This window comes from Entelurus aequoreus, linkage group LG05, assembly GCF_033978785.1.
Source record: "Entelurus aequoreus isolate RoL-2023_Sb linkage group LG05, RoL_Eaeq_v1.1, whole genome shotgun sequence".
NCBI lineage: Eukaryota > Metazoa > Chordata > Actinopteri > Syngnathiformes > Syngnathidae > Entelurus > Entelurus aequoreus.
The window spans coordinates 28345653-28367413 of NC_084735.1; the positions used below are offsets into that span (position 1 = coordinate 28345653).

At 40.9% G+C, this 21761-nt stretch overlaps 2 protein-coding genes across 4 annotated transcripts; both read right to left on the bottom strand.

Moving 5' to 3' along the window:
• Positions 1–363: 363 nt before the first annotated feature.
• On the bottom strand, positions 364–2892 carry LOC133650410 (transmembrane protein 272-like). Its single transcript, XM_062047622.1, has 6 exons — positions 2815–2892; positions 1860–1957; positions 1258–1300; positions 1123–1173; positions 857–1048; positions 364–742 (listed from the first exon to the last, which is right to left on the bottom strand). The coding sequence occupies exons 3-6, from the start codon at positions 1298–1300 to the stop codon at positions 483–485; spliced, it is 546 nt and encodes a 181-aa protein (XP_061903606.1). The 5' UTR covers positions 1860–1957; positions 2815–2892; the 3' UTR covers positions 364–482.
• Positions 2893–3232: 340 nt separating this feature from the next.
• si:dkey-266f7.9 (uncharacterized protein LOC100006223 homolog) lies at positions 3233–19531 on the bottom strand. Of its 3 annotated transcripts, XM_062047619.1 has the most exons (5): positions 19453–19531; positions 18093–18183; positions 17798–17853; positions 5278–5848; positions 3233–3636 (listed from the first exon to the last, which is right to left on the bottom strand). In XM_062047619.1, exons 3-5 carry the CDS (start codon positions 17836–17838, stop codon positions 3340–3342), a joined length of 909 nt encoding a protein of 302 aa, XP_061903603.1. In that variant the 5' UTR covers positions 17839–17853; positions 18093–18183; positions 19453–19531; the 3' UTR covers positions 3233–3339. The 3 variants fall into 3 exon arrangements, with proteins under 3 accessions (XP_061903603.1, XP_061903601.1, XP_061903602.1); XM_062047617.1 differs by lacking the exons at positions 18093–18183; positions 19453–19531 and adding an exon at positions 17997–18081; XM_062047618.1 differs by lacking the exon at positions 19453–19531 and having other exon boundaries at positions 3234–3636; positions 18093–18260.
• Between the last annotated feature and the right edge of the window lie 2230 nt (positions 19532–21761).

Consider the following 21761-nt stretch of genomic DNA (forward strand, 5'->3'; position numbering starts at 1 on the left):
AGCGTGTTGCCCTGGAAAGCGTCCCCTTTCTTGTCCAGTCCTGACGTCACTCGATACCTCTCGAATCTTTTGCTCCATCTCGGCCATTTCTTCCCGTCTCCGCAGTCAAACTTTTCTGGCGGGCTAACTTGAAAGTTGTCTCCATGGGCGGGAAGCGCCGGTGCATTGCCTTCACTCATTGTGATAGCTAATTTGGGAACGAACTAATTAAATCGTACTAATAAAACAAAAACACTACCTTTCGCCGTCGGCATAAGTCTTTATATGTCCTCTCTGACACATTTAATAACTTGGTGCGGTTGTTTAGACACTTCTGACACCATGTAGAAATCAGTGACACAAACACACGGCTGTCCACTTCAGTGGTGTAGATTTTACTGAACCAACTGCGCATGCCCCGAACATACATACACAACTACGGATGCCCATAAGGGACATCCACTACATATTCAATATTCGAACACCTGGACCAGAGTTAGTTATCAGACAGCGTCCGCAGTGTCACCCTGAAGAGAAGTAGTTCCGTAGGAGGTACTGCAGATGGGTGTCAATCTGCATCTTGCCGTTACTGTTGTGCAGCAGGTGAACAGGAGTAGGCAACCGCCGCAGAGCAGGGTAAGCATCATGGCGCCCCACATCATTGTAGTGACCACAAAAGCAAACTGGTAGGTTGTTTTGTGGCAGTACTGAGCATCCCCTGGTGTGGAGCTGGGTGGATAGACACTGTAAGTCCAGTGTGTGCCTGCAATGGTCACAAAATGGTGATAAGTCTATATTTGGAGAAATAAAGGTTTAGCTTTGCACAAAATATAGGTAGAATCCTGGCAGCGTGAGGGTGTGTATTTTCAGTTCACACCTGCAATGAACCAGCAGAAAGTAAAGAGATGCAGCAGGGTCATGCAGAGCGAGCTCGCAACCTTCATCACGCCACCGTCCCAGACGCACCTGCAGTAGGTGACACACAGAGAAAGGAGGCTGGACACTCCCAGTACCATAAGGTACACCGGGATGTTGGGTTGCACCGGGCACAAACCAACGTGTATGGCCCCTGTGAAGCCAAAAATAATGCCAATAAATGTTGAAATACATGTGTTTGGAAGTGGAAGCTGTAAGGTCGCCTACCCAAGCTTATGCCTGCAATCATCACCATCCACCATATTATATTCACCACAACTGCAACAGAGGGACGTCATTTTGATAATTAACATTTACTGTTCAACTCCTCAGAAGATGGATATTTAAAAAAATATGTCTAACCAATGGACGAAACCTGGACTTCACTTTGATGCGCGTGGTCCATCTGTGCAGACAGCACAATTTAAAACAATAACTTGTGCAAATAATCACAAAAAAATGATTGCATTAATAATTTCAAAACACAGATTAATCACACAATTTTGCTCGTCTGCACATGCTCCTTCACTTCAACCGTGAATGGTTGATAAAGTCAGTGATCAGGCCAATGCAAACGCCAAGATGAGGAGACTGTTGTTGGTGTTTTTGCAAATTTCACTTCAAAATAAACCCCAAATGTACTTGAGCTAAAACTGTTACCAAATTTTGAGAAATTAAATGATCAAGTAAAATGTTTTTCAATCAATCAATCAATCAATCAATCAATGTTTATTTATATAGCCCTAAATTTTCAAGATGCTCATATATAACATTTTTACAGTAAAACTGCTCGAGTGTCAAAATTTCATGGTCATTTTAATAAGTTAATTTGAATTATGCAAGCAAGTAATCTAATGGTGATTAATCAAAAATCAGAGGTGTGATATACTCTGATTAAAAAAATAAATAATTTAATAGCAGTAATTAAAAGCGTCACCGTGCAGTAAGAGTGTATCTTATTTTACCGTTTTCTCCTTTGAAATAAGCAGTTTTCTTCATTGGTCGGCTTTGCACAACTCTGCTGTTTGGCGCTCAGGATGTGCCGACACGGTGTGCGAAGTCACTGCGTTTCGACAACAGTGTCACAAGAAAGGAAATGCTGATTGTATCTAGTCATGAGCATGGTGCTCTTGCATGTACATTTTTTTAGGGTGGGAAGGGGGCATACTATCTATAGAAACAAAACTGTATTGCCTGAATATGCAAAAAAAAGTGTGATTGTGGATAAGTAGTTGGTTTATTCAAAGCCTAACCCAGAGGTCGGCAACCCAAAATGTTGTAAGAGCCATATTAGACCAAAAATACAAAATCAAATCTGTCTGGAGCCACACAAAATTAAACACCATATATAATTCTTATATTGAAGACAACAAATTATGTAAGTGCCTATATTACATTAGCCTACTATCAAAATGATTGTGTCAGAGGCTGACGCAAATCTTCGTTGACAGAAATTTTGTAACGTTATTATTTATTCTATACATTTTTTACAACATTGGAAAACATCAGTAAAACAGAGGCTTCTCAGAGGGTGAGATAACTCCTGGAAATGACTGTCTTCGAATGGCCAAATAAATATGTGTTTGTCCAAGTTATAGGAAACGGCAGGCTGCCTTCTTCTAATGAATCTTTGGCAAGCTGGGTAACGTTTGCCATGGTCTGTAACAACATGGCACACAAACAACTATCAGAAATGCAGCCAATATCACATAGAGATAATGTATCATGAGACATGCAAATATAAATTAAATACACAGATGAATAAATATACCTTCATACATACCAAATGAGGCATAATGATGCAATATGTACATACAGCTAGCCTAAATAGCATGTTAGCATCAATTAGCTAGCAGTCATGCACTGACCAAATATGCCTGATTAGCACTTCAACAAATCAGTAACAATAACAAAGCTCACCTTTGTGCAACTCAGGCACAGCATAATAAGTTTGGTGGACAAAATGTGACAAAGAAGGAGTGGCACAAAACACGTCTTACTGTGACAGCATTGGAGAAAGTTGTACATGTAAACAAATTGTTGCGTCACAGCTCATGGACCGCAAAACAAAATGGCGCTCGCCAAATACTCTTATTAGTGAAGCATAAACAAACATAATAAAAACTGGGCTCTCTTACAATTAGTAATGTTTGTCCTCCTACAGAAACCATAATGAAACAAAAAAAATTTCCCCCCCCAATTTCTTCTATTTTTACACATTTTTGAAAAAGCTCCAGAGAGCCACTAGGGCGGCGCTAAAGAGCCGCAGCTCCAGAGTCGCGGGTTGCCAACCACAGGCCTAAACCTACAAAAATATAAAAATGACATGTTTGAGGATGACAGTACACCAGACTTGTGTATTGATTTATTGGCACAAAACACAGATAAACTTTTGAATATTTATGCTTTTTATATTTTGAGTGAAAGACAGTGTTAAAGGTCAAACTATGAATTTTTTTCTCCCTCATTCTTCAGCTGGAAGTTGATGATGCTTTCAATAATGGGAGCAGCCGGGAAGTCCATGCATATGATTCCAAAACGTTGGTTCGGGAGGTTGGTCTTCTCCCTCAGGTAGTCGTAGAGATAAGGATTGATGCGTTGGGCCACAGCCCTCGGGAATGCAAACACACCAGCGCCGCTGCTGTAGGTGAGAAACATCTGGGCCATGTCGCCAACAGGTGCGGCCTCCAGATGATCATAAACGCTCTGCCACTTCTCTGTCACTTGGCCGAGCGTGGTAACCTACCAGAAACACAGCTGTTTTAACAGTGCAAGGCTAAAATTATAGATGATGCTTAACCATCTGTGCTGAACTGGGCTTTTATTTGGTTTGATTTGCTGTCATTGTTTTTACATTCTAAATCTGCACTACAGGATCACAATCTATTCTATTTTCCATTTATAATCAACCCCTATAACATATGCTATTTACTGTATTTATATCGGATTTTATTTAAATTATTATGTACATAGTATCATTCTTGTGGTACTCTATGGGCTAAATCTGGGACCTCCAGTACTAAATTGTGTGTGTCTCGTGAAAAAACATTGCTAATGCGTAATGTTTTTTGTATTTGTCAGGTTATTGTGCACTTTATCCATATTTTACAATAACGTTAGCAACAGTAGCATAGCTATGTAATCTACAATGCTAACATTACACTCTCATTCAAACAGCTGTTTGTTTTTTATTCACCGATCAGGTTAACCTATAGGTTAACCTGGTCGGTGAATAAAAAAAATAAATGATCGAACCAAGTTGTTCTGCATAAAGTGTTGGTATAGCTTTTAGTAGTATGGTAAGTATTGTTATCGGATTGATATTAGCGTGTGGGATCCATACTTTAGCTTCATTTTCTTACCTGTATGTCCAACAAATTACTCACTTTTCCTTAGCGTTTTTTGTCCACTTAATTATTCACAAATATCTGTCTTTCTCTCTTGGTTCTAGGCAAAGGCGGTTGCACTACCTCCCTCTCCGTATCTGCTCTGCATGCCTATTTGTAGTGTCCTGTCTGGTCTTAATTTTAAGCGCCTCTCTTTCTGTGCCATTCTCCAAAATTGATAAACTGGACTTTCAACTAAATTGATAAAATCTTCTCGACGAGAAACAGAGGTTCGGGGGAACCTGACTGTCCTGACGGAACGTTTGCTGCCGAGTACACGAGGGACCTGTGGGGAAAAATGGCGAGTCCTGTGCCTGTCAGTGCTTTCCGTCGAGGACGTGGAAGAGTGATCACAGGCAATGTGTTGATTGGACTGAGCATTGCTTTGGTGTATCGACAAATTCGGAAGGCAATAGCAGCCGTTCAAGGAGGCCAAAGGCTGCCCATCGTGATGTACGAATGGGTAGAGCAAACTAGATGGTCAATCAAACCAATATGGCTACCATTTAGTGTATACTCTATCTGAGTATGCTAGGGGCCTAGATCTTTCCGCTAAAAGCAGATACGAATAAAATAATCAAACTCTGCAATAGAATTCATTGATACGTTATCAGAAAAAGATTTGTCGAGTGATTTCAAGGATTATCTGTCGGTAACCTACCCAGACACGTCACACTATCTGGTGCTCCAAACTTCCTTCTACACTGCACAACAGATGAAAGCTGGCAAACGCACGGAGGCCTACAATTTTATAAAAGGATAAAACTTTTATCCTTTTCACAATTATTCCAACAGCCTAAAACAACGCAAGCATGGGGCATTTTTCTTCGAGAAAGGCATAATGCCACCCAGAACGCTTTGACAACAGATGCTCGCTTGACCACTACTTTGAGCCTCCAATAATTAATGAGCAGGACGTGATGTCAGGTAAATACAACATATTACTACGAAAAAAAAGTAAGAGCACTTTACAAAGGATGGTCAACAAATGTCTTACCTTCCAGGAATCAGCTATATGGAGACTGTTGTAGCGCATCCCCAAGTCAGGCCCCTGAAAGTCCTGCAGGACGATGAGCTTCCCTCGAGCTTGACCCATGGTGGGAACCAGGCGGCTGTGCCACAGCAGATCCCAGTGAGCATAGCGATTAACATACTCCACCACCGCCCCATAGAAGTCTCTGGTCTCGCTCTGCTCCTCCTTGATGCGCATCAGCACAGTCTCACTCGGGTAGTTGCTCAGGAAGTCGGCTACGCCCTGCAGCACGTCGCCAAAGTGGGCCTGCTGGTATACCACCCCGTGGTGGATGATGAGTTTACCATCCACATGGCGGACACGTACGTCCAGAAAACGGATGCCAGCTTGAAGCTGGGAGTCCAGGCTCCACGTCTGACACTCTGCATAGACGCCGCCGTACAGGGCCATGGTGTTGTGGGTCCCCGGCATGGTGACCTCGGAGAGGGGACGGTCGTCAGGAATGGCGGACATCCAAGATGGATTGAGGAACTCTGGGGTGGGCGTGTCGTCATAGTCAGGTCTCTGGACAGCACCCAGATTTAAATCCAGGGCTCTGTGACAAGTAAGTGACAAGTAATGTTTTTTACTTCCTAATTTACAGTACAAGTGCGCAATCTTTTTCCAATGAGGACTACATACTGAAAAATCTAAAGATGGGGTGGATGACTTTTATTTTATACCTACAAAACTTGCTAAAATGCTAACATTCTATAATATTTGCACGCCATATATCAAATGCTAACAATGCTAATTGTTGAGGACTGTGGGAGCACTATAGTTAGTCCTGGAATACACCAATATTATCTATTGGAATTTCTACTTCCTTCAATTTGAAAGAATACCTTCCATTTACAACCTCAATTCAAATCCATGCAAAATAATTGGAATTCAGGAGAGATAATCAATTCATTTAGGTGTTTTTACACAAATCTGGTTGAAATCCAACTAGGGATCGATACAGAATCCGGTACTTTTTTTTGTCACCGACCAAATCCCATCGGTCCTATTGGGCACCGATTCATATAAATCCAATGGAGCCATGTTGGAGTACCTGGGTTGCGAGTGACATCATGGCCAGTTACCTGCTCAGCTAGCTTTTCGCACTTCAGCACTTGGCGATCACTCTGGCAGCACTGACAGTGGACTCAGCCGAGGTAATTGTTGTGTTTTGCTCTATAAGAAAAACTATATATATATATATATATATACATATATATATATATATATATATATATATATATATATATATATATATATATATATATATATATATATATATATATATATATATATATATATATATATATATATATGTGTGTGTGTGTGGGGAAAAAAATCACAAGACTTTTTCATCTCTACAGGCCTGTTTCATGAGGGGTTTTCCTCAATCCTCAGGAGATTTTAATGGAAGCATTCACATACCATGGTTTATATAGGGCACAGAGCGGGTGGGTACAGGCAGGCGTGGGGGCGTGGTGATTGACTCATGTGTTACCTAGGAGGTGTTTCCTTCTGTGACGGCATGCTGATACAATTTCACTGCGCTTGTTGAGGGATGACAAGTCTGGATGGTATATGATAAACAGTTTCTCTTTTAAGCATAGGTTGCATCTTTTATTACCACTGTTGTAAGGTGTGCTGGATGCAATAATTTGCCATGTTATTGAGTATTCAACATTATTGTCTTTGAGATTCCAAATGTGTTTGCTGAGTTCTGTAGAGTTCTGCAGGCTTTTGCATCTGAAAGAAGCTTTGTGGTTGTTCCATCTGGTTTTGAATTTTCCCTCAGTTAATCCTACGTATGTGTCGGATGTGTTAATGTCCTTGCGTGTTACCTTTGCTTGGTAAACGACTGATGGTTGTAAGCACCCCCTGTTGAGAGGGCAATCAGGTTTCTTGCGGCAGTTACAGTCTTTGTCGGTTTTGGAGTCGTTCTGCCTGGTGGTGGGCGGCTCTTTTTCAATTGCTTTATTGTGGTTTGAAATGATTTGTCGCATGTTGTTCATGCAGCTGTAGCTCAATTTAATGTTGTTCTTGTTGAATACTTTTCTTAGGGTGTTGCCTTTAGGGAAGTGTTTGTCGTTTAGGGTGAGGAATTTGTGGCCAATATTAGTTGAGACGTTTTTGCTGTATGGGGGGTTGTACCAGATAATGTTGTTTCGTTTTCTGCTCCTTTTTGGTTGGTTTCCTGACGTGGGTTCGTAGGTGAGGGTGATGCTTTTTGGTACGGGGGGGTTGCTTTGTCGAATTCAGCTTTGCTAGATGACCGCATCGATAGTCTTTTATTAATTCCGGTAGGTATTCTTTTCGTGGTGGTGGGTGGGTGGTTGCTGTCATGGTGCACATATTGGAGTGTTGTGTTGGGTTTCGTGAATGGTTGGTAGCTGTTATTCCTCAGGTTGAAAGTGACGTTGAGGAACTTGACGGTTTGCTTGTTGGCTTCAATCGTGATCCGTAGACCGTTCTCTTTGAAGATTTGGCATATACGCTTCTTGGTATTCTCGCTGCTCCTTGGCGAGGCGCGAGGCGCGACACACTGCCAGTCCGTCATCACGGTAAATACCAAGGTTCAGGTTGAGGCTAGCGAGCTGGGAGAGGAGGAAACTCCCAACAAGTTTGCACGTTTCTGCTCCGTCAAAACTCCCCATAGTGACGTCGAATGTTGAATTGTTCTTTTTTTGCCATGGTGTACCGTTGCGGATGAGTATGGAGTTCTTTGCGTGGATGATGATGTTTCTTTCGTTGCCTGTGATTGAGTCGTAGTCCGAGGCAAAGTCTCGTGCTTTGGTCAGTAGGTCTTGCGTGATGGAAGGGTAAAATTCTTCGACATCGAAGGAGATAAAGTAGGTAACACATGAGTCAATTACCACGCCCTCACGCCTGCCTGTACCCACCCGCTCTGTGCCCTATATAAACCATGGTATGTGAATGCTTCCATTAAAATCTCCTGAGGATTGAGGAAAACCCCTCATGAAACAGGCCTGTAGAGATGAAATAGTCTTGTGATTTTTTCCCCCACACATACATATTACGCTCTACCACGGTATCGAGCACTATTTTTTTGGATAATCTAATTAAGACATATATATATATATACACACTACCGTTCAAAAGTTTGGGGTCACATTGAAATGTCCCTATTTTTTAAGGAAAAGCACTGTACTTTTCAATGAAGATAACTTTAAACTAGTCTTAACTTTAAAGAAATACACTCTATACATTGCTAATGTGGTAAATGACTATTCTAGCTGCAAATGTCTGGTTTTTGGTGCAATATCTACATAGGTGTATAGAGGCCCATTTCCAGCAACTATAACTCCAGTGTTCTAATGGTACAATGTGTTTGCTCATTGGCTCAGAAGGCTAATTGATGATTAGAAAACCCTTGTGCAATCATGTTCACACATCTGAAAACAGTTTAGCTCGTTACAGAAGCTACAAAACTGACCTTCCTTTAAGCAGATTGAGTTTCTGGAGCATCACATTTGTGGGGTCAATTAAATGCTCAAAATGGACAGAAAAAGAGAACTTTCATCTGAAACTCGACAGTCTATTCTTGTTCTTAGAAATGAAGGCTGTTCCACAAAATTGTTTGGGTGACCCCAAACTTTTGAATGGTAGTGTATACAAACATACATATATTGCAATAAATATGTGGGCAGACTACGGGTCAATGCTTTCTTTATTCATCTTTCTTGATTCTCAAATGCCTTTTGGGTAAAGGGGGCTTGTGGTAGTGTGTTTGAAGTTCCATACCTTGGTGAAGGCTTGGAATTCCTCTGAGTTGGAGCAGGGGCGGTTGTTGCTGATGAATGTTTCAGGAATACCGTGACAAGTAAAAGATGAATTGAGCTTTCTCTACGAATGTTCTCATTCATCCAGGTCATCGTAATTTCAGGGCATTCAATCGATCGCAACTGGACTATTTGGTTTGTCTTAGAAGATGTTTTGGCTCTCATCCAAGTAGGCTTCATCAGTTCATGTTCACAGACTTAGATTGGTCAAATCTAGTCTAGCGGCTGGTGCCAGTACCTCAGTAGGCTTCATCAGTTCATGCTCAGTAGGATTGCTCGTTTGCATCAAAATAGTTGTTTTTCTCACTACAATAGGGCGAAACCATCCTTGCCCAGGCACACTCTCCGGATTTTGGAGTATAATTATTTGGGGTTTTGGCACCAGCCGCTAGACTGGATCTGACCAATCTAAGTCTTTGAGCATGAACTGATGAAGTCTACTGAGGTATTGGCACCATCCACGAGACTAGATCTGACCAATCTAAGTCTAAGACTAGATTTGACCAATCTAAGTCTATGAGCATGAACTGATGAAGCCTACTCGGATGAGAGGCAAAACGTCTTTTAAGACAAACCAAATAGTCCAGTTGGGAATGACTTGCTTGGGTTTTGCATTGACAGCGAATTATGTCAATCTGTGTATTTTCGCAAGCTCAAAAAAATCGGCTATAGTGGTCAACTATGACAATGTGGTCCTGGGAATTCCGTGTAAGCAGATATGCGCCTACTACTTGTCAGGGTCTTTCGGGTATCGGGTATGACAACAGAGGTTATTTGGGGTTCGTGCTGCAACTCTCTTGGCATATGAAGCATTGGCCCACTACTGTCTCTTTTTGTTTTCCCATTCCAGGCCAGAATACCACGTCTCGTGCACGGTGCTTGCTTTTTTTCCACACCCAGGTGGCCGGCGTTTATGTGTTTTATTAGGTTTGGCCTAAGTTTTTGGGGAGTTATGATTTTCTTAGCTTTGAGCATCATGGAGTCCATCTCCGTTATTTCATTCCTGTGATTCCAATATTCCTGGATATATGTGGGGCAATGATTTCTTTTGTCGGGCCATCCAGCTTTAGTTGTTCTACTGAGTGCAGTGTGTTGAGCATCCTTTTTTATTTCTTGTAATTTGCTGTCACTTACAGGAATGCTTCTGAGGACTGTGTGCCCTTGCTTCCATGCCTTCTCTCAGGCCTTTGCCGTGGGGTTGAAGCAAGTTTCGGGATAGCGTGGCGGTTACAAGTATACCTTTACCTGGGCAGTGAATTATTTTGATGTTGTATTTTTGTAGCTGGAATGTCATTCTTTGTAAACGAGGCAGTGCAGCCGCCAGCGGCTTCTTCAGTATTGCTTCAAGTAGTTTTTGGTCAGATTCTACGGTCACTTCGCGGTCATACATGTACTTGTGGAAACGCTTGCAACAAAACAGGAAAGCGCACAGCTAGCTTGCTAGGGTTCGGTTCTTGGCCCTGCACTCTTTAGTATTTACATGCTGCAGCTAGGTGACATCATACGCAAATACGGTGTTAGCTTTCACTGTTATGCGGATGACACCCAACTCTACATGCCCCTAAAGCTGACCAACACGCCGGATTGTAGTCAGCTGGAGGCGTGTCTTAATGAAATTAAACAATGGATGTCCGCTAACTTTTTGCAACTCAACGCTAAGAAAACGGAAATGCTGATTATCGGTCCTGCTCAACACCGACATCTATTTAATAATACCACCTTAACATTTGACAACCAAACAATTAAACAAGGCGACTCGGTAAAGAATCTAGGTATTATCTTCGACCCAACTCTCTCGTTTGAGTCACACATTAAGAGTGTTACTAAAACGGCCTTCTTTCATCTCCGTAATATCGCTAAAATTCGTTCCATTTTGTCCACAAACGATGCTGAGATCATTATCCATGCGTTCGTTACATCTCGTCTCGATTACTGTAACGTTTTATTTTCGGGCCTCCCTATGTCTAGCATTAAAAGATTACAGATGGTGCAAAATGCGGCTGCTAGACTTGACAAAAACAAGAAAGTTTGATCATATTACGCCTATACTGGCTCACTTGCACTGGCTTCCTGTGCACCTAAGATGCGACTTTAAGGTTTTACTACTTATGTATAAAATACTACACGGTCAAGCTCCTGCCTATCTTGCCGATTGTATTGTACCATATGTCCCGGCAAGAAATCTGCGTTCAAAGAACTCCGGCTTATTAGTGATTCCCAGAGCCCAAAAAAAGTCTGCGGGCTATAGAGTGTTTTCTATTCGGGCTCCAATATTATGGAATGCCCTCCCGGTAAAAGTTAGAGATGCTACCTCAGTAGAAGCATTTAAGTCTCATCTTAAAACTCATTTGTATACTCTAGCCTTTAAATAGACTCCCTTTTTAGACCAGTTGATCTGCCGTTTCTTTTCTTTTCTTTTCTACTCTGCTCCGGGGTGGACCGCTAGCCTGTTCATCGGATGGGGACATCTCTACGCTGCTGACCCGTCTCCGCTCGGGATGGTTCCTGCTGGCCCCACCATGGACTGGACTTTCGCTGATGTGTTGGACTTTCACAATATTATGTCAGACCCACTCGACATCCATTGCTTTCGGTCTCCCCTAGAGGGGGGGGGGGTTACCCACTTATACAGTCCTCTCCAAGGTTTCTCATAGTCATTCACATTGACGTCCCACTAGGGTGAGTTTTCCTTGCCCGTATGTGGGCTCTGTACCGAGGATGTCGTTGTGGCTTGTACAGCCCTTTGAGACACTTGTGATTTAGGGCTATATGAATAAACATTGATTGATTGATTGATTGATTTTTCTATTTGGGAATAATTCTCTTACGATTTTGATGCAAAGACTATTGGTTTGCCTTCCTGGAGCATCACAGTGCAGAGACCACTCTTTGACACATCCACTTGTAGTCTGCGCTCTTTTTTGGGGTCGAAATATGCAAGCACAGGATGATTTCGTAGAAGTTATTTAATTTTTTTGAACGTCTTGTCCGTGTTTTTGTCCTCTGTGTTGTGTTTCAGCATTTGGCGCGGAGGTGCATTTCCTTTTGAGAATCGAGGAGAGTCAAAACTATCGATCAAGGGACGCTTTAAATCTTTTAGCCTACTCAGTGGCTTAGTGGTTAGAGTGTCCGCCCTGAGATCGGTAGGTTGTGAGTTCAAACCCCGGCCGAGTCATACCAAAGACTATAAAAATGGGACCCATTACCTCCCTGATTGGCACTCAGCATCAAGGGTTGGAATTTGGGGTTAAATCACCAAAAATGATTCCGGGCGCGGCACCGCTGCTGCCCACTGCTCCCCTCACATCCCAGGGGGTGAACAAAGGGATGGGTCAAATGCGGAGGACAAATTTCACCACACCTAGTGTGTGTGTGACAATCATTAGTACATTAACTTAACTTAACTTAAATACAGAAGTGTTCTCGCTTAAAGTATTGCCACCTTTGCTTCAAACTTAGCTGAACAATAAAATAATGAGCAGTCAGATCGACAGGTAATAAAGTTAACTCGCTCCCCTGTTGTGCACAGATTCGTGACGCGCACACAGCTGCTTGGCTTGATGCCAAACATTAGCATAGTTCAAACCGCCCAAGTAACGTAAACTAGCTGGAATGACCAATTTTGTAACAAATTCCTACAATTTGTGCTTTATCTTTAATAATGTGTGTTTTACCTGCTACATGTCTTATCTGTGTACTTTTAGCCATAGTATTGTTTTAGTATTTACGAATGATTGTATTTTTCTTAAAGCATAGACCAAGAATGGAAACAATAAATCATAATGTCAAAAAATCTTTCTATTTTTTTTTTTTTAAACCTAATCCTAGATTGAGTGTTCTAACTCCTCAGCAAGGAAAGTAGCCATTGGCTGTCCTAAAAGTCACTAGAAGTCACTCGTCATTGCCTCATTTGCATAATTTATGGCAATGGACGCTGTAGTAGAGATACAAAAGTGAGTTTAAAAAATGTAATTTAATTAAAAATTCCGACTCGCCACTACAAATGGAACGCACCATAAAAGTCCAGACGACAAATGATTTGCGCATGGGCGAACCGCTGCAATTCCCTCCCTGTGAAGTTCTATGCTCCGCTCGCAGCACCTTCACTGCTCGTTGATGACACTTTCACCTCAGTCTCCAAGACTCAAAAAAGATTCCAATAACACCGAAAGAAGTCGCTATATTTGTCACTCATAGCTCTGGACCAAAAAAAGTAAAAGTCGTCGAGTTGGCAATACTGCCTAAATTATGTCAGGCTATATTGTAATGCATTGAAAATCCCAATGTGTTTTATGCCTTTTAATTTTTATTTTAATCTTCTAAAATTGTTCTTTGAATGCAAAAGAACCATATCATAATATTATTTTTTTAAACGAAGCCAAAAATTGAAAGGTATCGAAAAGTATCGAAATACATTTTGGTACCGGTACCAAAATATTGGTATCGAGACAACCCTAATGCTAAGTATGGTTTCTAGTTCAGCTTTGTTTTTCGGCGCTTGTATTTCTTCTATGGCTTTTACCTTTTGTGGTTCAGGATTTATGCCTTCCTGAGACAGTGTGGCCAAAGTAGCTGACTTCTGTTACGCCAAAACAGCATTTGTTCAGCCTCACTCCTCTATCTCTCTATTGTGTTTTAGCACGTATTTGAGGTTGCTGTCGTGCTCTGTTTTGCTTTTGCCAAAAATGAGGATGTTGCCAAGGATGACAGCGATGCCGCAGACTCCTTCAAAGGCCTCATCCACACGTCTCTGAAACTCATCATGAGCTGAACAGATGCCAAAGGGTAGTCTGTGAAACCTGTATTGTCCAAACGGGGTGTTAGATGTTGTTAGCATCAGTTTGATAGCCCAGTAGCCTGATATGGCATCAAGGACTCTAGCAAGCTTTGTGGTGACATCTTCTAGTATGGGGAAAGGGTAGTGTGGTCTTTGGCTTGCCTTGTTGAGGTCTTTGGTTTCTGAGCTTGGCTTTCTTTGGGTTCTCAACAAGTTAACTTGCATATGATGTTGTCTGTTTCCATTTAAGTGAATTAATTAACTCATATTATGTTCTACGTATGGTGAATGTTTGTATTCACCTTGGAGAAAGCAAAACACCAACTTTAATTAAATAGTGGTATTTCAGTTTGAGCACATAAATAGATAAGGCCCCTTAGTTTGATATTAGCAGGTGGATTGCATCACTTCTCGTAGGAAAAGAGGCTCTAATTGGGACCTCGGAATGCAAAAGTGATAACCATATCCTTGAGAAAAGACTACCTGTCTAGCTCAATGCTAACATTTGAGTTATGACTTAAAGCAGTTGTTTTCCAGACACTTACACACGGACATCTCCTTTAATGGTCAGGATGCGCTCTCCTGATTTAGCACTGTGAGAATTAGTTATTTTAAGTGTTCTTTTTAATCAATAGTCATGTTTAAAGCAGCTAGTATTTTCCTATGTAGTGTGTATTCTTGTGATTGCCGTGCTTGTATCTTATGTCCGCTAGTAAACTCTATGTTTCACCTTGAAGGCACTGGAATGTTTATTGGGAGTATAATGTACTCCCTTTTTGTGGAGGTGGCCTTATCAGTTTAGAACAAAAAGGCTGTTTTTCTTTCTGGGCGGGAGGGGGCTGTACTAAATAAGCGGACTCTTTCTGTTTGATTTTTAGACTGCTTCTTGATGCTGCTAATATTGCATTGTAGGGGCTGGACTCCTAAAGCTTTAGTAAAACTTGGTAGTATTGCTATTCTGTCTTGGTGGTCCTTTTTACTCAACATATATGTCATCCGAAAGAATTTGGGATTGACCAGTGTGTTTTATTCCCTGAGAGGAAGACTGGTCGGACGCAACAGCACACACACCCAGAGACAGAAAGGAGGAATATAAAAACTGATGGTTTGGCTTCTCCAGTTAAGAGTCCTTCATTTTTTGACCGGAGTTCCTCCAGGTACTGCAGACCTGAATAATGACGCTCGCTTGTAATAAAGCAACTTTTGGTTCATTAAAGCGTCTCCGACGTCTCTTTTGATCCAGCCGCACTGCCGTGTCATCCTTCTGTCCGGACGAGGATGACAAGACCAGAAATACACTTCACATTCTTGTCGAGTCTTTGTTTTAGGCGGCTGCGCAGTGCGATGGGAATCCTGCGAGGTGGGTTCACCACTGGCCTCGCATTGGGATCGGAAAGTGATTTCTCTTGGGAATTTGCTATTGCCCTGAAAAGCACCTGCAAACTATTTTTTGTAACAATGCTGCTTGTGTGTCGCTCCCTTCAGTTATTGTCAATATCAGCTAAATTAGGTATAGGGCTACGCATGCTCTGAAACCCAGGAAAGGTGGGGCCTGAGTGTTGACTACGTAGAAGTCGCACATGGCTGAATTATGCTTGTGTTGACATGTCATTCGACATTTGCCTACTTCAGCGGATTACCTCCATAGTCGTAGAGCTTGTGATCTCCTGAACTTGCAGTGAATAGTGTGTTGAACATAGATTTAGGCATGGAATTTACATTTGCTCCTGCGTCAATTTTGAATTTTGCTTCCTGTCTTTGTGGGCCCACATGTATTGTTGCATGGGCCTGTTAGTTGCTTTTGCCTTTGTTTTCTGTTGTGACATTGTTGATTACCTCATTTATGTCATCTACATTTCTCCTGTAAGTATTGGACTTTGTTGTAGCTTTGCTTTTACAGACTTTTGCAAAATGTTTTAGCTGTATTGCATTTTGTGCATGCTTTGCCTGCTGCTGGACACGTGAAGTATGGGCTGTGTGAACCGCCACATCGGCTGCATGTCCGGTTACCATTAATCCTGCTGTAGTTTTTCCCTGAGCGGTCCGATGAACATCAGCCCCATGTGTTGCTGGAAACGTCACCTTACTTCTGGCAGGTTTGGCAAGTCCCAATCCATCCTTGGTGCTGATACGCTGCACGAATCCATCTTTTGCATTTATCGGTGGGTTAATGAATCTCTATTCTGACACCATGATGTGTTTTGCCCTTTAAGCAAATATATATATATATATATATATATATATATATATATATATATATATATATATATATATATATATATATATATATATATATATATATATATATATATATATATATACTACCGTTAAAAAGTTTGGGGTCACCCAAACAATTTTGTGGAATAGCCTTCATTTCTAAGAACAAGAATAGACTGTCGAGTTTCAGATGAAAGTTCTCTTTTTCTGGCCATTTTGAGCGTTTAATTGACCCCACAAATGTGATGCTCCAGAAACTCAATCTGCTCAAAGGAAGGTCAGTTTTGTAGCTTCTGTAACGAGCTAAACTGTTTTCAGATGTGTGAACATGATTGCACAAGGGTTTTCTAATCATCAATTAGCCTTCTGAGCCAATGAGCAAACACATAGTACCATTAGAACACTGGAGTGACAGTTGCTGGAAATGGGCCTCTATACACCTATGTAGATATTGCACCAAAAACCAGACATTTGCAGCTAGAATAGTCATTTACCACATTAGCAATGTATAGAGTGTATTTCTTTAAAGTTAAGACTAGTTTAAAGTTATCTTCATTGAAAAGTACAGTGCTTTTCCTTAAAAAATAAGGACATTTCAATGTGACCACAAACTTTTGAACGGTAGTGTATATATATATATATATATATTTATATAGAATTACAATAAAGATGTGGGCGGACTACGCGGTTAATGCTTTCTTTGTTCGGCCATCTTGATTCTCTCTGTGATTCTCAGGATGTCATCACACAAACACAATGCTACGGCAACTTGATTTGGCGAACTCAAATGAGAATGTTCCAGTAATGTGACTGTCGAGATAATGTTGCAATTTTCAATGCCAACAAAGCAATTGACTCAAAAAACACTACGACGTTATAAGTAAAGTAAGGCTCCACTTTTCCAAAAATGCGCCATCTTAATGCTTCTACATCACATGGCGATTTAAACACCTTTGAATGTGTTAAAGAAAACTACAACTAAGATGCACGTTAAAATCAACAACTGTTGCGTAATAAGTATGTACAGTATTAGCACTTTTTAGGGCGCAACAAAAGACTAGATTCAACAAAGACTGAACTGACTGGCAACACACCAGAAATTATACACTACTGCAATCTAACGTCTTGGACTTGCAACTGTAAATGCAACTTATTATCATACTTGCAAATGAGACTCAGAAATGTAATAATAAAACAAGACACAGCTGTTATCACAATCAGCTCATTTTTAAATGTTGCAATAAAAAAAGATTTTGTTATCAAAAACAGTATTTACTAACACACACACGCACACACACACACACACACACACACACACACACACACACATACACAAAAGTACAGAAAATCCGATACTGCTGAGCACTGGTATCGATACCTGGTTACCGGGAATTGGTACCATATTGGTTCAAATGTTAATAGTACCCATCTATAAAACCCACAAAAGCTTTTTTTAAATAAAATACAGTACTGACACAAATATAAGACAACATTTTCCAACTGGAAAAAAGTCCTGACAGTTTTGTTGTATTTGGGGTTTAGAGATTTACATTACTTCACCTCAGGCCAGTCGGAGCATTTCTTCCTGTCACTCGCACACGTAAAGTTAGAAAACAACAGAAAAGGAGTTATGACTCTAATTATACATATTTTCCTCAAAAAATTACTTTTGTCTCATATTCGCGTCAATATTGCCTTAGCAACTTTTACTCACCCAAGAAGAAACACGAGTGTGATGAATTCCTGGCTGCACATTTTTCCACTTGTTTCCTAGCCAAACATTTCGGGAGGGACACATAAAGAAACAACACCCAGTCAGAACTGATATCAATGTGAGAATGTTATCAAAGTTATTTTAGTCAATCTATTTATAACACATTTCCCCATTTCTGATGAAAGAAACATAAGCTTACAGTGCAAATATGGCATCTCCCACACATTCACCCAGCAAAAACATTCAATCCTAATCTTTTCGATTAGCTTTTTATAGCCAATGTGGTGTGTCAGACCTGACTGTGATGACGACGATGATGATGATGGTGATGTTCTGATGGGTTCCTCCCTAAAAGCAGATATGCTCAGCCTGCATAGCACGACCGCCTGAGTGAACACAACCATGGGATGTTTTTGTGTGAAATTGCATAGCTGAGCAGCTGAGCTCTATAGTGTCAGGGTGGGAGGTGAGGGCCGTGTGTGTGAATGTGTATGTGTTTTCATATCACTAACAGGGAATTCAAACATTACATAAGTGCATTGTCCTTGTCCTGCCAAAAAATGTTTGTTTAGCTGTTGGTACAGACTTCATACCCAGATTGTGCACCAAAGAAAAACATACATTCCTGCAGTTTTTTGGGGTAGGGGACTACATGAAAGAGAAAGAAAGCATATTGAAGACGAAAAAGAAAATAACTGGACTGGGGATCAAAAGGAAAAGGAGGACAGACTGCACTGATAGAATGGAATGGCCCTACTAATTTGAGATTCTCAGACACTATGGCTTTGGAGACAACTTTATTAAATGGGTAGGATAACTTTATACAGAACCATATGCCACAGTTAGGACAAACTCTAACATATCCAAATTATTTTACATTTAAAGAGGATGTGGGCAAGGAGACACACTACCTCCTCTCCTGTTTGTTATGGCAATAGAACCGCTGGCAATAAGCTATACGGACACATCAAAACATAACATAATGATAGGACAACAGGAACACTACATGTCTCTCTTTGCAGACGATACAATAATATCCCTGAATTGTCAGAACTCCTAAGTTTAAAAGGATCTATAAGCGAAAAAAATCATCTATAATGCTCTGAATCAATCAGAAAGGGAAATATATGCCGAAGTTGTTTCACATATTTGGGAATTCAAATTGGTTGTAACTAATAATTATGAACCAATAATGCAATAAATCTCAAAAGCACTAGACAGGTGGACTCCCTTACCAATGTCACTAATAGGGAAAATAACATACTTAAAGGCCTACTGAAACCCACTACTACCGACCACGCAGTCTGATAGTTTATATATCAATGATGAAATCTTAACATTGCAACACATGCCAATACGGACGGGTTAACTTATAAAGTGCAATTTTAAATTTCCCGCAAAACTTCCGGTTGAAAACGCCCTCGGATGATGACGTATGTGCGTGACGTAGCCAGTGAAACAGGAATATCGGTAGCCCATTGAAGCCAATACAAAAAGCTCTGTTTTCATCTCAAAATTCCACAGTATTCTGGACATCTGTGTTGGTGAATCTTTTGCAATTTGTTTAATGAACAATGGAGACTGCAAAGAAGAAAGTTGTAGGTGGGATCGGTGTATTAGCGGTTGGCTGTAGCAACATAACAAGGAGGACTTACTTGGATAGCAGACGCGCTAGCCAACGCTAGCCGCCAACCGCATCTGTGATCGGGTGAAGTCCTTCGTCGCGCCGTCGATCGCTGGAACGCAGGTGAGAACGGGTGTTGATGAGCAGATGAGGGCTGGCTGGCGTTGGTGGAGCGCTAATGTTTTATCATAGCTCTGTGAGGTCCGGTTGCTAAGTTGCTAAGTTAGCTTCAGCGTCGTTAGCAACAGCATTGTTAAGCTTTGCCAGGCTGAGAATTATTAACCGTGTTGTTACATGTACATGGTTTAATAGTATTGTTGATCTTCTGTCTATCCTTCCAGTCAGGGATTTATTTATTTTGTTTCTATCTGCATTTGAGCCAGATGCTATCACGTTAGCTCAGTAGCTAAAGAGCTTCGCCGATGTATTGTCGTGGAGATAAAAGTAACTGTGAATGTCCATTTCGCGTTCTCGACTCTCATTTTCAAGAGGATATAGTATCTGAGGTGGTTTAAATTACAAATCCGTGATCCACAATAGAAAAAGGAGAGTGTGGAATCCAATGAGCCAGCTTGTACCTAAGTTACGGTCAGAGCGAAAAAAGATATGTTTTGCACTGCATTCTAGTCCATACTTGCCAACCCTCCCGTTTTTAGCGGGAGAATCCCGATATTCAGCGCCTCTCCCGACAACCTCCCGACAGAGATTTTCTCCCGACAAACTCCCGGTATTCAGCCGGAGCTGGAGGCCACGCCCCCCAAAAAAAAAGTCTGCCGCAGCTGCGATTGGACCTGACCAGCCTCCGGGTACAAGTACTGGAGTACCAATTGCTTGCCAGGGAAGATCTTCCCCAGGAAGCAAGGATTGACCGGTTTTGGGCCATGCTAGGGAGAGATGGAAGATTCCACACTCTCGTGCATTTGATGAAAGCACTTTTGTGCGTGCCACACAGCAATGCATCATCAGAGAGGGTGTTCAGCATGGTTAGAAAAATAGTGACAGAGAATAGAAAGAGGATGGACAATTCAACCCTTAACAAAGCATTGTACTTTCAAGTACAACAATGAGTAGATGAGTGTTGCGTGTGTGTGTATATATGTGTAAATAAATGAACACTAAAATTCAAGTATTTCTTTTATTTATATAATAAAATCTATATATATATATATATATATATATATATATATATATATATATATATATATATATATATATATATATATATATATATATGTAACGGTGTAGAAACAGACGTTCATTATGCTTGATTAAATTATGAATGAAGTGTTGCAACAGCGCCGGTTGCTGGCGAGAAGTGGTATGTACTTTACCTGCGGGAAGTGCTCAGAACTGTGACGCCTTCCAATTGATAATCCCGTGACCCAAGTGGACTCACAGTCTCACAATTTGCACTGTTTTGCAGGACACTGTAATAAAAGAAATTCATAATCCACCTGGTGCCAGTGATATGTTGAAGCGACAGCAGTGTGGAGCTGCATTTTGCCACATACAGTTGTGGACCGTCACATATATATATATTTATATAGCTAGAATTCACTGAAAGTCAAGTATTTATATATATATATATATATATATATATATATATATATATATATATATATATATATATATATATATATATGTATATGTATATGTATATATGTATATATATATATATATATATATATATATATATATATATATATATATATATATATATGAAATACTTGAGTTGGTGAATTCTAGCTGTAAATATACTCTCCTCTTAACCACGCCCCTAACCACGCCCCCCCCAACCACCCCCCCACATATATATATATATGTTTATATATATATATATATATATATATATGAAATACTTGAGTTGGTGAATTCTAGCTGTAAATATACTCTCCTCTTAACCACGCCCCTAACCACGCCCCCCCCAACCACCCCCCCACATATATATATATATGTTTATATATATATATATATATATATATATGAAATACTTGAGTTGGTGAATTCTAGCTGTAAATATACTCTCCTCTTAACCACGCCCCTAACCACGCCCCCCCTCCCCCGACCAAGCCGCCCCCCCTCCCCCCCCTCACCTCCCGATATTGGAGGTCTCAAGGTAGGCAAGTATGTTGTAGTCCGTCACTCTAACGTTCCTCATCCACAAATCTTTCATCCTCGCTCAAATTAATGGGGTAATCGTCGCTTTCGCGGTCCGAATCGCTCTAGCTGGGTTGAAAACAATAGGAAAATATGACGAAGCGAACAACTGACTACGTCACGCTACTTCCGGTAGGGGCAAGGCTTTTTTTGATCAGAGACCAAAAGTTGCGAACTTTATCG

What these genes read in the sequence shown, in the direction of transcription:
- LOC133650410 (XM_062047622.1), bottom strand. Translation starts at nt 1,300, where the DNA reads ATGGACCACGCGCATCAAAGTGAAGTCCAGGTTTCGTCCATTG. An exon ending in AGTCCAGGTTTCGTCCATTG is followed by an intron (nt 1,174 to 1,257) that starts GTTAGACATATT and finishes CCTCTGTTGCAG; the next exon opens with TTGTGGTGAATATAATATGG. An exon ending in TTTCTGCTGGTTCATTGCAG is followed by an intron (nt 743 to 856) that starts GTGTGAACTGAA and finishes TGACCATTGCAG; the next exon opens with GCACACACTGGACTTACAGT.
- si:dkey-266f7.9 (XM_062047617.1), bottom strand. Translation starts at nt 18,023, where the DNA reads ATGTGTGGGAGATGCCATATTTGCACT. An exon ending in GGAGATGCCATATTTGCACT is followed by an intron (nt 17,854 to 17,996) that starts GTAAGCTTATGT and finishes ATGTTTGGCTAG; the next exon opens with GAAACAAGTGGAAAAATGTG. An exon ending in ACACTCGTGTTTCTTCTTGG is followed by an intron (nt 5,849 to 17,797) that starts GTGAGTAAAAGT and finishes TACTTGTCACAG; the next exon opens with AGCCCTGGATTTAAATCTGG.